Consider the following 17122-nt stretch of genomic DNA (forward strand, 5'->3'; position numbering starts at 1 on the left):
CAGCTCAAGTGTAGGTAGGAATATTTGTTGTTCCTCTATCAAGTTTATGTGGGACAAATGACGTTTGGGAAAGAGAGTCTCAGGCATTGTCTTCAAACTATTTGGGCTTCAAAATCTCCTTGGAAACATAAATGCATAGATTCCTAAGCCCTATCCCATAGAGCATAGAGAATATTGTACACCATGTGAAAGAATTTGGATTTTATTCCCAAAGCCTTTGAGGAGAGTAACCCATCCAACCTTTGTTTTAATAATGAATATCAAGGATGAGGTAGACTGGGTTAGACTGTGGAAAAATAGACTTCTTGGCACTGTTGTAGTAGTTTAGACAAGAGATGATGAAACTTAAAACAGGGGCAGTAGGGTTTTTTGGGAGCTCATGATCAGGTGTGAAAGAGTGGGTGGCATTTAGGATAACTTCCAGGTTTTTGTCTTAGGTGCTAGGTGGATGGATTGTCAGTAACTCTGAGACAGGCAATACAGGATGAAAGAATGGGGCTGGGAAAAGATTCTGAGTTTACTTTTGGGTATGGTGGGTTTGAATTGCTTAAGGTGTGATCAGGAAGAAATGTTACGAAAGTAGGGTGTATGTGGGTGTGGATGTGTGGTTGAGTGTTACGTTATAATAATAATTGTGAGAAAATGTGGATTTGGAAGTTACTAGGTTTCATGTGTCATGAACTAATCTAGGCAACCATTAATCTACCTTTGTCTGTATAGGTTTGCCTATTCTGGAAATTTCATATAAATGGAATCATGTAATATGTGACCTTTTGTGACTGGTTTCTTTCACTTAATGTAATGTTTTCAAGATTCATTTATGTTGTATCATGTATCAATACTCCATTTCTTTTTATTGCCAAATATTTCATTGTATGGATGTATCACATTCCATTTATCCATTCACCAGTTGAACATTTAAGTTGTTTCCCTCTTTTGTTTTTGTTTTGAGAGAGAGAGTGAGGTGGGGGAGGGGCAGAGAGAGACTCCCAAGAAGGCTTCATGCAGAGCTTGATCCCTGACTGACCATGAGATCATCCTGAGTTGAAATGAAGAGTTACATGCTTCGGGGCACCTGGATGGCTCAGTTGGTCGAGGGTCCAACTTCGGCTTAGGTCATGATCTCACAGTTTGTGAGTTCGAGCCCCACGGCAGGTTCTGTGCTGACAGCTCAGAGCCTGGAGCCTGCTTCGGATTCTGTCTCCTTCTGTCTCTGCCCCTCCCCACTTGTGCTCTGTCTCTCTGTCTCTCAACAATAAATAAATGTTAAAAAAAAAAAAAAAAGTTGCATGCTTCACTGACTAAGCCACCCCTGTTTCCATCTTTTGACTATCATGAATAATGCTGCTGTGAACATTCATGTGGACATGTGTTTTCATTTCTCTGTGGTATATACCTAGGAGTGGCATTGCTGGATTATATCGTAACTCTGTTTAATTATTTGAGGAACTATCAGATTTATTTCTAAAGTGACTGTGTCATTTTACATTACCACCAGCTTTGTATGAGGGTTCCATTTTCTTCACACACTTGTCAACACTTTTTGTTATCTTTTATTTTAGCCATTTAGTGTATAGAAGTTGTATCTCATTATATCATTTATATAACTTCTTTGAAGAAATGTGTGTTCAGATCCTTTGCCCATTTTTTAATTGAGTTATTGGCCTTTTTATTATTGAGTAAAGATAAGAGGTTTTTTTTTTTTCCGAAAAATTTTTTTAATGTTTATTTATTTTTGAGAAAGACAGCGACTGGGGGAGGGGCAGAGAGAGAGAGGGAGACAGAATTTGAAACAGGCTCCAGGCTATGGACTGTCAGCACAGAGCCCAATGCAGGGCTCAAACTCATGAACCGCAAGATCATGACCTGAGTGGAAGTCGGACACTTAACTGACTGAGCCACCCAGACACCCCAAGATAAGAGTTCTTTATATTTTTTAAATACAGATATTTGTATTTATATACAAATACAATACCCGGGGCACTTGGGTGACTCAGTTAAGCATCTGATTCTTGATGTTGCCTCAGGTCATGATCTCAGAGTTCATGGGTTCTAGCCCCATGTCGATCTCTGCACTGTCTGTGCAGAGCCTGCTTGGAATTTTCTCTGCCCCCCTTTCTCTCTGCGCCTTCCCCACTTGTGCTCTTGCTCTCTCAGAATTAACAACAACAACAACAACAACAACAACACCTTAAAAAAACCCTAATCCCCTATCCTATACAGTTGACCCTTGAACAACATGGGTTTGAACTGTGTGGGTCCACTTACGCGTGGATTTTTTTTTATCGTACAATAATACTGTAAATGTATTTTCCTTATGATTTCCTTAATAACATTTTCTTTTTCTAGCTTTATTACAAAAATACAGTATGTAATACATAGACAAAATACGTGTTATTCGAATGTTTATATTCTCCACAGTCAGCAGTAGGTTCTTAGTAGTTAAGTTTCGGGAGAGTCAAAGTTACATACAGATTTTGGACTGCACAGGGGTTTGGCACCCCTAACCCCTGCATTGTTCAAGGGTCAACTGTATATGGTCAGCAAATTTCTCTCCTTCTCTGGGTTGTCTTTCACTTTCTTAATGGTGTCTTTAAAGCACAAAAGTTTTTAGTTTTGATTAATCCAGTGTATTTTTTTTTTCTTTGGTTGTTTGTACTCTTGGTATATTTAAGAAACCATTGCCAATCCAAGGTTACAAAGGTTTATGCCTATATTTTCTTCCTTCTTGTATGAGTTTTGTGTTTCAGCTCTTTCATTTAGGTCTTTGATCCATTTGGGGTGCTAGTCTTGACCCTGCCCTTAACTTGCTTTGTGACCTTGGGCTGTTCATTACCTTTTTTCAGCTTCACTTATTTCATCTATAAAGTAAAAGTTGTTATGTGTGTATATATAGAGCAACAGAAAACAGATCAGTGATTGTCACAGGCTGGGAATCAGTGGGAGGGTACTGAATACAAAGATGAGAGAACTTTTTGGGGTGATGAAAATGCTTTATATTTTACTTGTGGTGGTGTTTGTATGACTACACATTTTCAGGGGTCATAGAACTATATACCCCAAAGGGGTAAGTTTTACTATATGTAAATTATACCTCAATAAATCTGTTTTAAGAAAACCTTACAACACCTTTATAAAGTATGGAATATTTTCCATTTTGAGGCTAGAGGAAACTGAAGCTCAGAAAGGTTAGTGGCCTGTGGTCCCACATTTGGTAGGTGGCAGTGCTAGGATTTGAACCTAAATCTGTCTGATCATAGAGCTTGTGATCTTCCTACTCATGTTTAGTCTGTCCCTGAAACTATTAAGAGTATGTGGATTCTCTTGTAAAGGGTTGACTTACCCTTGAAAGCCAGGGACCATCTCTTCCTGCAAGCAGCTTCCCCAGAAGTGGCTGTCACATTCTTAATCCAAATTTTGAACCTATGGGATATCTCATTTCTGTCAGTCATCAGTAGGGCTTGGAATCAATGCTGTTGTGGAGTGCTCCCCAGTCAAGATATCCTTTTGAGGCTGAGGCCCTCATTTTGGAGCAGGAGGAAACCATTTCCAAAGTTTTTGAGTTTCTTTGGTTATGAAAAACATTTTCATACCTTGCCCAGTCAGCAACATGGATTACCTTCTTATTAGGAGCGTGACTAGATGTTTACAGGGCCAGTTGTGCTCTTTAGCACTTTAACAGTCTTGCTTACGCCACATTATTTAGCAAATAACTAGTTGGGTAGAAGAGAGACCTAAGGCAGGAAAAGTGTACAAGTTGTCTTCTGTGTTGTTGCTGCCATCACATCATCACCATCATCATTTACATGTGTGCACCACCTGACGGTTGGTGGTGTATTTTGACCTTCTGAGATCTTTTTTAATTCTCCCAGTATCTGTTAAGGAGAGTGCTTATATTTAGAGAGAGAATGTTACCTAGCCATATTCTTAGATAACTCTGGATGCAAGGGGTATTTTCTCCTTAAGTTGTGCCGAAATATATATATATCCTGTAACCTTCATCCTCAAGTTTTCAGTTCATTTACTGGTAGTAGTTTAGCCTGTTGCCTTGGGGTCATCTGCCAGGACTGCCCATTGGCTACCTTTCAGGAAGTTCTAGCCTCTGGAATTAACCAGTAGCATTTTCCTTTTTGCCTGTTTGACCACCCTGCCTTCCTCTCCTTGGGAACCCATCTTTACTCCACCTCTCATTCCAGAAGCCTGGAAAGACTTAATTAATCTCAGAGCAATTGTCATCAAGCCAGTTGTTGACTGCCTGTCTTGACATTTGACTTGTTTCCTGTCCTGAGGTGCTATAAGAGAAGTTAATGACCTAAAAAATTGCCCATCCATCATGTGAGCCTAGTTAGGAGAGAATTGTTTGATTTTTATGAAGTGTAAGTAATATATTTGTAGAGACAAGTTTTTCAAACATGTACTGGCCTATGTGTCAGAGATGGTTCTCTAAACAAGATGGGACAAATGGGCTGTAAAACAGAGTTTAATGACAGATTTTTCCATTAATCAGAATGGAGAATGTGCTTCATTAAGGTAATTAACAGAGCACTTGTGCAGGTGATACTTACTGCACACAAATTTCCAAGTTTCTTTCTGTTGAACAAATTTTGAAAGAGATCTTGACTGTGTTTTGCATTAAAATTCTCAGTGGTGATAAATTTCCATTTTTCCCAAATCTGTTAGTAACTGGTATCTTGTCCTCTGCAGGTGCAAAGGGTTGGTGAGACACTTGCTGCTCTTCCTAATAGTCTGTGTGTTTATTGTTTGGCTCTTACACTCCCCTGATGAACAGTAGAAGTGCATCCTTTCCCAACTCCCGGACTGGCATCCCTAGCATTGGAAAATACCTCAGAGAGCCTAAACTAATTGATTTGACATCACGATGTTAGAGTCCAGAGAGGGGAAGTGACTTGGCCAATGCCACACAGTATACCAGTGGCAGAGTCATCTGTGGGATAGTGGGTCTGGTTCTGAACTAAAAGCCAAAAGGTCTGGGTTGACATTAGGCAAGTTGTATCACCTCTCTGCTTCTCAGTATCTTCATTTGTATAAGGAGAAAAGTGTATAGCATAGGGCCAAGTACAAACAAATGGCTTTTTGCTTCTTTCTGCTATACCATGTTGTTCTCTGTGAGTATAAGTTGAAGATTATAGAAGGGAAACTGATGTCAGGGAAAATGAACAATCAATAATCAGTGCTATTTTCTTTGTTTCTGTATAGGATCCTCAGTCTTCCACAATGAACCCTGTTTATAGCCCCGTGCAGCCTGGGGCTCCTTATGGCAACCCTAAGAACATGGCCTACACAGGTAAGTGGTGTAGTTTTGAAAAAGGGTGCTTAAGGGCATTACCAAATAACTTGCTGAATGACTTTTGGTATACTGTGCCTCCAAAAGCCCTGGTAAAGCTTGAGAACTTATAGAAGAGAGATATGTCTGGGGTTCAATGGAGATGGAAATGACATTCTTACAACTAAGGATTGTTGAATTGTCATCTAGGGGAAAGGAAGGGAGGTAACATTTATTGAATACCTACCATGGACCTAGCCCTGTGATGCACAGTTTCACATATCATGTTTAATTTTAAACCAGTTTTTCATGGTACAGCTTCTTATCACCATTTGACAGTTGAGAAAGCCATAGTCACAGTAAGAGGCCATAAAACAAAACCAAAAATAGATATTTGAGCCCAGGTCTGCTGATCCTGAAAGCTGATCTTTTTCCTGAACTGCATACCAAGCTGTTTCCTACTTCACTCTTTGTGTATGTTGTCCCTCTGTCTGGACTGCCATTGTCCCCTGATAGCATCACCTTGTTCTTTAAGAACTCCGCTCTGAGCTCAGAGAGCACTCTTCCTGGAATCATTCTCTCCCATACTTGGCCTTAGGCAAAATTTTTTAACCTTCCAGAGCCTTTGTATTCCTATTATAATATTACCTTCTTCCTTCCTTCCTTTCTTTTTTTTTTTTTTTTTGTTCCTCACACTTATTCTTTATTCTAGGTGTTTGTTTTTTTAAATTGAAGTATAGTTGACACACAGTATTACTTCAGTTTCAGGTATGCAACATACTGATTGGACAAGTCTATCTGTTGTGCTGTGCTTACCACAAATGTACTTACCATCTGTCACCATACTACACTATTACATTATCATTGACTATCCCTATGCTGTCCCTTTTATCCTTGTGACTTAATTCATTTTATATCTAGAACCTGTATCTCCCACTCCCCTTCACCCATTTTGCATCCCCCATCCAACGCCCCTCTGGCAACCATAACCATTAGTCTGTTCTCTGTATTTATAGGTCTGTTTGTGTTGTGTTTGTTTAATTATTTTTTAGATTCCACATATAAGTGAAACCATGGGGTATTTGTCTTTCTCTGTCTTACTTCACTTTAGTGTAATACCCTCTAGGTCCATCTGTGTTGTTGCAAATGACAAGATCTTCTTTTTTATGGTTGAGTGATACTCCATTCACACACACACACACACACACACACACACACACGCGCGCGCGCCCCACATCTTTTTTATCCATTCATCTGTCAGTGGACACTTAGGTTGCTTCTATAATTTGGCTATTGCAAAAAAATGCTCCAGTAAACATACAGATGCATATATCTTTTCAAATTAGTGTTCTTTGGGTAAATACACAGTAGTGGAATTATTGCATCATATGTTATTTCTGTTTTTAATTTTTTGAGGAACCTCCGTACTGTTTTCCATAGTGATGGCACCAGTTTGCATTCTCATCAGCAGTACACAAGGGGTCTTTTTTTTCACCAACACTTGTTCTTTTTTGTGTTTTTGATTTTAGCATGAGGTGATATCTCATTGTGGTTTTGACTTGCATTTCCCTGGTGATGAGTGATGCTGAGCATCTTTTCATGTGTCTCTTTGCCATTTATATGTCTTCTTTGGAAAAACGTCTATGCAGATCCCTTGCCCATTTTTAATTGGATTATTTGGGGTCTTCTTGGTGTTGGGTTATGTAAGTTCTTTGTATAGTTTGGATATTAACCCCTTCTTGGGTATATCATTTGCAAGTATTTTCTTCCAGTCAGTAGATTGCCTTTCCATTTTGTTGATGGTTTACCATGCAAAAGCTTTGTGTTTTGATGTAGTCCCAGTAATTTATTTTTGCTTTTGTTTCCCTTGCCTTAAGAGACATACCTAGAAAAATGTTGCAATGGCCAGTGTCAGAGAGATGTTTTCTTTTAAGAATTTTATGGTTTCCTGTCTCACATTTAGGTCTTTAATCTGTTTTGAGTTTATTTCTGTGTATGGCTTAAGAAAGTGGTCCACTTTTATTCCTTTGCATGTAGCTGTCCAGTTTTCCCAGCTACATTTATTAAAGAGACTGTCTTTTCTCCATTGTATATTCTTACCTCCGTTGTCATAGATTAATTAACCATATAAACATGGGTTTATTTCTGGACTGTCTATTCCATTCCATTGATCTATGTGTGTACTTTTGTGTCAGTACGATACTGTTTTGATTTAGGGCTGTCATAAGGATTAAATGAACTAGTGTAAGGCACTGAGCATATAATATCTGGCATAAAGTAAGCACTTAAAAATGTTATTATTTACAAATAAATAAAGATGGGTAAAACATATAGTAATAGAAATAAATAAGAAAATGTATTTAGATTGCCCAGCATGGTGCTTAGCATAGCATGGGCCTTCAAGAATACAGTGATTATAGATCCAAGGTGAAGGTAACAATATGAATAAACACATGGGGAAGTAAGAAGGTATGGTTAGATTACATACAGTCATTACTTGAGATTAGTTGGAGTAAAGAGCAGGAAAGGGGAAACGTGGGGGAGCGCCTGGCTGGCTCAGTCAAAAGAACATGCAACTCTTGGTCTGAGAGTCATGAGTTAGAACCCCACACTGGGAAGGAGATTACTTAAAAAAAGAAATAAAATCTTTATTAAAAAAAAGAAAAGGGGAAAAGTGGGAAATGACACTCAAAAAGTAGATTAATAATGGTCTTCATAGGGGCACCTGGGTGGCGCAGTCGGTTAAGCATCCGACTTCAGCCAGGTCACGATCTCGCGGTCCGGGAGTTCGAGCCCCGCGTCAGGCTCTGGGCTGATGGCTCAGAGCCTGGAGCCTGTTTCCGATTCTGTGTCTCCCTCTCTCTCTGCCCCTCCCCCGTTCATGCTCTGTCTCTCTCTGTCCCAAAAATAAATAAACGTTGAAAAAAAAAATTAAAAAAAAAAATAATGGTCTTCATGGCAGGATTGGAAGTGAAAGAGGGAGTAGAGAGTTTTGTCCCAGAAGAGAGTCATTGGCAGTGAATTTTGGAATGTATTGGTTCCTTCTTATAACTTCGCACTTTACTGTGTATCCTAACTTCCTAGACAGAAACTTGAGGGTTCTCTAAGTGTCCTTTGTCTAATTGTTCCATACTTTGCTCTGTAAAAACACTAGGAAGGTGCTTCAGAAATTCCTCAAATAATGCGATTTGATTTATTAAAAATATTTAGAACTATTTTTATAAAGTATGTATACAAATAAGATGATCAGTATGTTAAGCTTCTAAGAATGCATGTTAATTTTTAAAAAAACACAAATAGTCGTAGCTATTTGTGTCTGTAAATCAGGATTTTCTTAATGCGAGGCAACTCAAAAAAACATTCAAATATGTTGGATGTTGAGCCTGATATAACTATAGCTGTTATTACTTTCAATTTCATATGTTTATGTTTATCACAACAGCCTTATTGTCCCTACTTAACATTAATAGTAAATATTTTGAAATTTCTGTTTGAAAATATTTACGATATACTAAAATTGTTGTGTGTTTACTCTAAGAAATTAATGCCAAAACCAGGACCTACCGAGCAGTAGTTGCTCTTTTTCTTCCCAGTTTAGTGTCTCAGCAACCCAAGTCCCTTTGGCAGAGAGGACTGAGCCACTTTGGCAGACAGAGCCCAGGGGAATCCTGTGGGTTTCCTGTGATTCTGGCTGCATTCATTCTCACTGAATTGCTAAACTTGAGAAAGAAGAAAACAGTTGCATTTATCTATTGATTTGCTCAAAAAAGATTAGGCTGTGTGATATATTGGGAAGGAAGTGGACCTTGTTTCTGCTTGGCACACAGTATAGAACTTGGTAAATGTATTTTGATTGAATGAACAACAACCAGGGGCGCCTGGGTGGCTCAGTTGGTTGAGCGTCTGACTTCGGCTCAGGTCATGATCTTACAGCTTGTGAGTTCAAGCCCTGCGTCGGGCTCTGTGCTGTCAGCTCAGAGCCTGGAGTCTGCTTTGGATTCTGTGTCTCCCTCTCTCTCTGCCCCTAACCCACTCACATTCTGTCTCTGTCTCTCTCAAAAATAAATAAACATTAAAAAAAAAATTTTTTTTTGAATGAACGACAGCGAGATTCAGATCCCAGCTCTGTTAGATAATAGCTAGGTGACTTTAACCTAGCTTAACTTTGCTTAATCTCCCTTAACTTAAATTTCTTTTATAAACTGAGATAATATTACTTACTCCATAGGACAGTTGTGAAAATTAAGTGAAATAATTAGTATTCCTCCCGAGGGAAAGAGGGAGGAGTGTCTTTGTTTCTAAGCCTGAAACTATGTTTTAAGTTAATTTCTCTGCTGCAGATTCTAAGGCCACATAGGAAGAATAAACTCCACACAAATAGAGTAAGTTCAGACTTCACATAGGCCAAGGTTTCAAATTCTTCAGGAAACTTTCTTTTTTAAGCTAAGCTTCCATTGTCTCTGTATTTTTGAGTCAGTTTTTTTTTTTTAATTTTTTTAAATGTTTATTTATTTTTGAGAGAGAGACAGAGTGCGAGCAGGGGAGGGGCAGAGAGAGACAGAATCTGAAGCAGGCTCTAGACTCTGAGCTGTCAGCACAGAGCCGGACATGGGGCACAAACCATGAACTGTGAGATCATGAGCAGAGCTGAAGTTGAATGCTTAACCAACTGAGACACCCAGGCACTCCCCCTTTTTTTTGAACTGACAATATGATTCTTCCAAGATCCCAGCTTTTTAGAAGGGAATTCGAGTTCCGTTGTCCTTCCCAGGGCCCAGCGCCTCATCTCCCACTTCCAGTGGCGAAATAAAGCAAGCCCTGTAATTGCCCAGACCAACATCAGCTATGAGAGTTAGTTTCCTCTTCAGTTTTTCACTCCTGGGGATTTCTTTTTCTTTCTTAAATTTTTTTTTTCAACGTTTATTTATTTTTGGGACAGAGAGAGACAGAGCATGAACGGGGGAGGGGCAGAGAGAGAGGGAGACACAGAATCGGAAACAGGCTCCAGGCTCTGAGCCATCATCAGCCCAGAGCCCGACGCGGGGCTCGAACTCCCGGACCGCGAGATCGTGACCTGGCTGAAGTCGGATGCTTAACCGACTGCGCCACCCAGGCGCCCCTCTTTTTCTTTCTTAAAATCTCAACTCTGCTTATGTTTATTCTATGACATGAAGTGTTTGTTATCCAGCTTTTCAAGATGTTATGTAGTAAGTAGATTTTCAGGTTATCTTCTCCATAGTGCTGGAAATAGAAAACCCAAGTAAGATAATTTATAAGCAAATGCCAAATGTAATGCATTAGAGTAAACATTTGTTATTGTTAATAACAGTAATGGTTATGTTAAAGAGTATTACCATTTGGCAAACACATGCTGAGTACTTTCTATAATTAATCTTATTAATCACAAACCCCATAGGATCATCTTTTAATGGTGGTTTAATTGGTGGTTTAATTCAGGTCATAAAACTTGGCCAGTGTATATAGCTTCTAAAAGATGAGGAAATATCAGGTCTTTATGATTTCAAAGTATATGTGCTTCCTGTTATAGTAAGCTGATATGTTTTAAAATATGTACTCCTTTTACTGTTCCCAGTGATAAGCTAGATGAGAGGGTTGTTTTTTCAGTTTCTAGGACTAGGGAGCCGTACCTTGGAGGGGCTGGAAGCCTGCTTCTGGCCAGCAGTTTGGAATAGGCTAGTGAAGGGCAGTAGAAGCAAAAGTGGAAGGTCAAGTTCATTGTGGTCTCATCTGCCTCAGAGGTAATGGGGTAGTGGCCACATGGAACAGAGGTTGGAAAAAACTGATTTGAAATTCTCTGTGGAATCTGAGACGGAAATAAAATATAACTACACAATTATGATTCTGACATCAGTTCTAATGTGTGGGTTTTTTCCTCACACCATGCAGTTCTCCAATACCAGTCAGGTATCCTACAGTTCAACTCAATTCTGATACTATCTACTTGGAGTTAGTGTCAGATTCCACAGATTGAGGGCTCAATCCCACAACACTGTCTTTATTTCAGATGCTAATCGCACGCCCAAGTTGTTACCTGTACTTCTGACTGATAGCCTGTAAATCAGAGGTTCCCACAACCACTGCTTTGGGTTCATTTAATCTGGTAGAGCAGCTCAAGAACTCAGGAAACCAGTTTACTTACTAGATTATTGGTTTATGGTAAAAGAATATAACTCAGGAACAGGTCGATGGAAGGATGCATAGGGCAAGGAATGTAGAAACGAGCACGGAAGCTCCAGAGGGTGCCACTCTCCCTGCACCTCCATGTGTTCACCAGCCTGGAAGCTCTCCAGATCTTGTCCTTTTTGCCTTCTATGGGGACTTCATTACATAGACATTATTGATTAAACCATTGGCCATGGGCAATTGATTCAAGCTGCAGCCCCTCTCCTCTCCCCAGAGGTCAGGGTGGTGGGACTGAAAGTTCCAACTCTCCAATCACATGTTTGGTTCCCCTGGCAAACCTGTCCCCATTGCTTTCCAGATGTCACTCATTAACATAAACAGATGTGGTTGAAAGGAGTTTATTTTGAATGTCAAGATACCTTTATGGCTCTTATCACTTAGGAAATTCCAGTGGTTTTAGGAGCTTTGCACTAGGAATAAAGATGAAGACCAAATATTTATTTCCTATTGTAAATCATGGTATACAGCAATACAGTATATTTCAGTGAACAGCTGTCTGCTAGTCAAATGACAGTATTTTCACGTCCTTTTTAAACTCCTTTACTGAGCACTTACTGTGTGCCAAAAATTGATCTCAAGTGTTTTACAGACAATATTTTTATACTTGCAACAGTCCTGTGAAGTGATTATAATTAGCTCCTTGTGCATCTTGGAAAAGAGAATTCAGAGACTATACTATGTCCATATACTTTAAAACACTTAAAACATAGTGTTGTAGACTGAATATATGTGTCTCCTCAAATTCATATGTTGACACTCTCTCTAATTCTCAATGTGATGTTATTTGGAGTTCGGGCCTTTGCAAGATAATTAGATTTAGTTGAAGTCCTGAGGATGGGGCCCTCATGATGGGATTAGCGCTCTTATAGGAAGAGAGACACCAGAACTCTCTCTCTGCCATGTGAGGACACAGCAAGAAGGCTGTCATTAGCAAGGCAGGAAAAGAACCTTCACTAGAACCCAGTTGGGCTGGCATTCTGATCTCATATTTCCATCCTCCAGAGAGCGAGAAATCAATGTCAAAGCCACTCAGTTTGTGGTATTATATTATGGCAGCCTGAGCCAGTTAATAAAGATAGTAAGTACAGTGAACACTTAAATACCCTTCACATAGATTTACCATACCAGGGGGCTCTTTAAAGAATGGGGCATTTCTTTTTCTGAAAGGCCTCAGAAACATTTCTCTGCCAGAAGTTTGCAATGTAGACAGGACCTAAATAATTCTCCATACTCCTTTCCTTTCCTTTCCTTTCCTTTCCTTTCCTTTCCTTTCCTTTCCTTTCCTTTCCTTTCCTTTCCTTTCCTTTCCTTTCCTTTCTGTTCCCCTCCCCTCCCCTCCCCTCCCCTCCCCTCCCCTCCCCTTCCCTTCCCTTCCCTTCTCCTCTCTTCTCCTCTCTTCTTCTCTCTTCTCCCCTCCCCTCCCTCCCTTTCCTTCCCCTCCCCTTCCCCTCTCCTTCCCTCCCCTCCCCTTCCCTTTTCCTTTTCCTTTTCCTTTTCCTTTTCCTTTTCCTTTTCCTTTTCCTTAAAATGTTCTGATTCTGAGAGTGTCCAAGCATCACCAGAGATCTAGAATAGATGCTGAAAAGAAGACAGATATTGGAATCTATCAGATCTGGGGTGGACTCCAGGCTCTGCCACTAATTAGCTGTAGGACCTTGGGTGAGTTCTTTAATTTTTCTCAGTCTCATTTTCTTCAACTCTAAAATAGAGTCATGATCTATACAGATGGTTGGTTCACAGGCCCATGAAAATGTTTATGAAGTCTAAGGCACCATGGCTGGCTCAAATGTGGTGCTCAGTTAACAGTTGTTACAATGCACAACACTAAGTATATCTCTACTGGGGAAAGAATGTGGGGTAAAGAATGAGTGACTTAGATTTAGACCTGATTCTACCATTTAAAAACTGTGTGATGTCAGATAAATTATTAAACTTTCTAGGCCTCAGTACATCTGAAAGAAAAAGAAAAAAAGCAACGGGGGTGGGGGGAAACCGTTAGGAATTTATTCTTCACAAGACAGCAGAAAGTAATAAACGTAACAGGGCCAGCCATTGATTTGGAGTGAAGTTTCCAAAACCCAATTGGAAAGAATTCTGAAATGTGAGAATAGATGGACCTCTTAAAGTAACCCATAATTTTATAGGTGAGAAGATGGAGAAGTGTTTTGCAGAAATGTTGGAACTGGGTCCCCCTGTTTCGGGTTTGTGTATTCATTGTCTCTTTACCACAGAGCAACATCAAGGTTTCATCTTACATCCTCTCCTGGCTACTTCTCAATCCTCTGCTGGTCCATACCAGCTCATATCCTTTCCCCCCACTCCTGTGCTGGGCCCTAAATGAATTTCGTGCTTTCAGCTCACAGCAATTATCATTGAAATACTTCAAATACCCCAACAAAACACATGACTCTCAAGGTTGGAAAACTAGGAAATTGACCTGTTCAAAGACTTCGTTGTCATTTTTCAATTTTTTTTTTCCTAGAGTGCTTTTTTTGCTTAAAAAAAAAAAAAAAAAACAGTGGATTTAAGAAGTATATTTGTATTTGACACAGTTTTTCAGGTGGAAGACCTTGATAATTAAGCTGACAGTGTGCAGATACAATGAATAATCATTGTAATGTCAGTGAGACTAAAAAAGAGTATCTTTCTCTTCAATGACCCCGGCCTGCACCCTTCACCCTCCTTTGTGAGGATCACCTGATGGAGGTTTTAAGACTAACTATAACTAGTTTGTTCTTTGCAAAGAACCTTTTGTGGGGTTTTTCCCCCTCATATTTATTTCTTGTAACAAGTCTAGGGAGATAGCCCTTATTTTCCAGATGAAATGATGGGATCAGGCTTCCCAAGGTCACATTGTATAGCAGAACCCAAACCCCAGATTTTCTGCATTACAAAGCAAGTGCTTTTACTCCTCTAGCCAACTTGGCTATCTCTTGGACACCATAGTGATTAGGATCTTAGATGAGCCCAGGAAATGGTGAAAACTACTCCACAAAACTCCCTTTTGATGTTCAGACTGAATGTCTACTCAGGAAAGACTTCTCAGGTCAATTAATTACTTTCACCTATGACTGAAATAGGTCTCTAAGAAGAATTCTTACTAACTCTTCTCCCTATGGTTACTAGTAATCTCCTTGTTGTTAAATCCAGTGGACCCTTGTCAGCCTTTCTTCTAATTTGACACTTCTATATCATTTGAAACTCCAGATTCCTCCCTTCTGGAAGTTTTCTCATTCGTTGCTTTTCATTGATTACAACATAGTCTTTCTGTTTATTTTTCTGTTTGTTTTTCCTTTCTTCCTCTCTGGCTGTTCCTGAATCTGTCTGCTTTCCAGTTTTTCTTTCCCCACTCACCCAGTAAAAGTTGGTGTTGCCCAAGAGCCCACTTTCTCTTTCATCTTAGTTCCAGCTACTGTCTGTAGGCTGATGATTCATAAACTCTAGCTCTACAGCAAACCTCTCTTCTGAGCTTCAGACCAGTTTATTATCTAGCTGTCTTCAGAACCTCTTCTCCATGAATGTCTCCTATTTTGTTTAGATGCATCATGTCTAAAACTGAGCCTATTATCTTTCCTTATAATGCATTTTTCCTTTTATCAGTTTGCAATTAGTACCATCATTCACCTATTCCCTCAAATCAGAAACATAGGAGTCCTTCTTAATACTGCTTTTTCTTTTGCCTTCTAAAGTCAGTTACTAAGTCCTGTCTTTTTTTTTTAATTGTGGTAAAATACACATAACATAAAATTATTTGACATCTTAAACATTTTTAAGTGTACAGTTCAGTGGCATTAAATACATTCAGATTATTGTGCAAGCATCCCCACCATCCATACATAGAACTCTTTTCATTTTTTTTTTCTCAAAATTATTTAAATTCTAGTTGGTTAACATATAGTATAGTATTAGTTTCAGGAATAGAATTTAGTGATTCATCATTTACATGTAATACCCAGTGTTCGTCACAAGTGCCCTCCTTAATATCCATCACCCATCTAGCCCATCTCCCACCCACCTTCCTCCATCAACCCTCAGTTTGTTCTCTGTCTTTTGTAGCCCCCTTTTCCCCTGCCTTCCCATATGAGTGAAATCATGGTATTTGTCTTTCTCTTACTGACTTATTTGCTTAGCATAATATACTCTAGCTCCATCCATGTCATTGCAAATGGCAAGATTTCATTCTTTTTGATGACTGAGTAATATTCCATTATTTGTGTGACAGGGTGTGTGTGTATATATATATATATATACACACACACATATATATGTATATATATATGTATATATATATGTATATATATATGTATATATATATACATACACACACATATATCTGTATATACCACATCTTTTTTTAAAAAAAAATTTAATGTTTATTTTTGAGAGAGAGAGAGGGCATGAGTGGGGGGAGGGGCAAACACACACACACACACACACACACACACACACACACACACTCCAAAGCAGGCTCCAGGCTCTGAGCACAGAGTCCGACATGGGGCTTGAACTCACAAACTGTGAAGGTCGGACACTTAACCTGCTGAGCCACCCAGGCGCCTCCTATACCACATCTTCTTTATCCATTCATCAGTCGATGGACACTTGGGCTCTTTCCATAGTTTGGCTATTATTGATAATGCTGCTATAAACATTGGAGTGCATGTATCCCTTTGAATCTGTATTTTTCTTTTTTTTTTTTAAGTTTATTTATTTTGAGAGGGAGAGAGTGAGAACAAGTTGGGGAACAGAGAGAGGGTGACAGAGGATCTGAAGCGGGCACTGTGCTGACAGCAGAGAGCCCGATGCAGGACTTGAACTCAGTAACTGTGAGATCATGACCTGAGCTGACGTTGGACACTTAACCAACTGAGCCACCCAGGCACCCCATCGAATTTGTATTTTTGTATCCTTTGGGTAAATGCCTAGTAATGCAATTGTTGGATCATAGATTAGTTCTATTTGTAACTTTTTGAGGAACCTCCATACCATTTTCCAGAGTGGCTGCACCACTTGCATTCCCAGTAGTGTAAGAGTGTTCCCCTTTCTTCTCATCTTTCCAACATGTTGTTTCCTGTGTTGTTAATTTTAACCATTCTGACAGGTGTGAGGTGGTATCTCATTGTCGTTTTGATTTGTATTTCCCTGATGATGAGTGATGTTGAGCATCTTTTCATGTGCCTGTTAGCCATCTGTTTGTCTTCTTTGGAAAGATGTCTATTCATGTCTTTTGCCCATTTCTTCTTCTTTTTTACCCCCCCAAGTTTGTTTGTTTGTTTATTTGTTTAGAGAGCATGAACAGGGAAGGAGCAGAGAGAGAATTGGAAGCAGGCCCTGCACTCAGTACAGACGCAGGGTTCTCTAGTACTTACAACCCTTTAATGATACTTCATTGTCCTTTGGTTGAATTGAAAACTCCTTAGTTTGCAAGAGAAGGTTTTTATAACCTGACCATTCACATCCCTCCAGCCCATTTCCTGCTCATCTTATGTATCTGTATTTTCCAAGTGGTGGCTGGTATTATGTTTTTATTTAGAGCTATAATTTCACTAGAGATCATCAGGGCCAATCCTCTTCTCAGGTGAGGAACCTGAGGTTTCATAAGTGCCTAAGGACAACACCTATTACAGTTCACCA

At 39.4% G+C, this 17122-nt stretch overlaps 1 protein-coding gene across 5 annotated transcripts in view; it reads left to right on the forward strand.

Moving 5' to 3' along the window:
- FAM168A (family with sequence similarity 168 member A) overlaps positions 1 to 17122 on the forward strand; it is a 205460-nt gene that overhangs the window by 132817 nt on the left and 55521 nt on the right. For all 5 annotated transcript variants that reach the window (XM_019811851.3, XM_019811850.3, XM_023239452.2 and 2 more), the window contains one exon: positions 5218 to 5305. In XM_019811851.3, coding sequence (XP_019667410.1) covers positions 5236 to 5305 — 70 coding nt within the window. In that variant the 5' untranslated portion in view covers positions 5218 to 5235. Of the gene's footprint in view, positions 1 to 5217; positions 5306 to 17122 lie in introns of those variants that run through there.

The sequence above is a fragment of the Felis catus genome, chromosome D1 (genome assembly GCF_018350175.1).
Source record: "Felis catus isolate Fca126 chromosome D1, F.catus_Fca126_mat1.0, whole genome shotgun sequence".
NCBI classification, from domain to species: Eukaryota; Metazoa; Chordata; class Mammalia; order Carnivora; family Felidae; genus Felis; species Felis catus.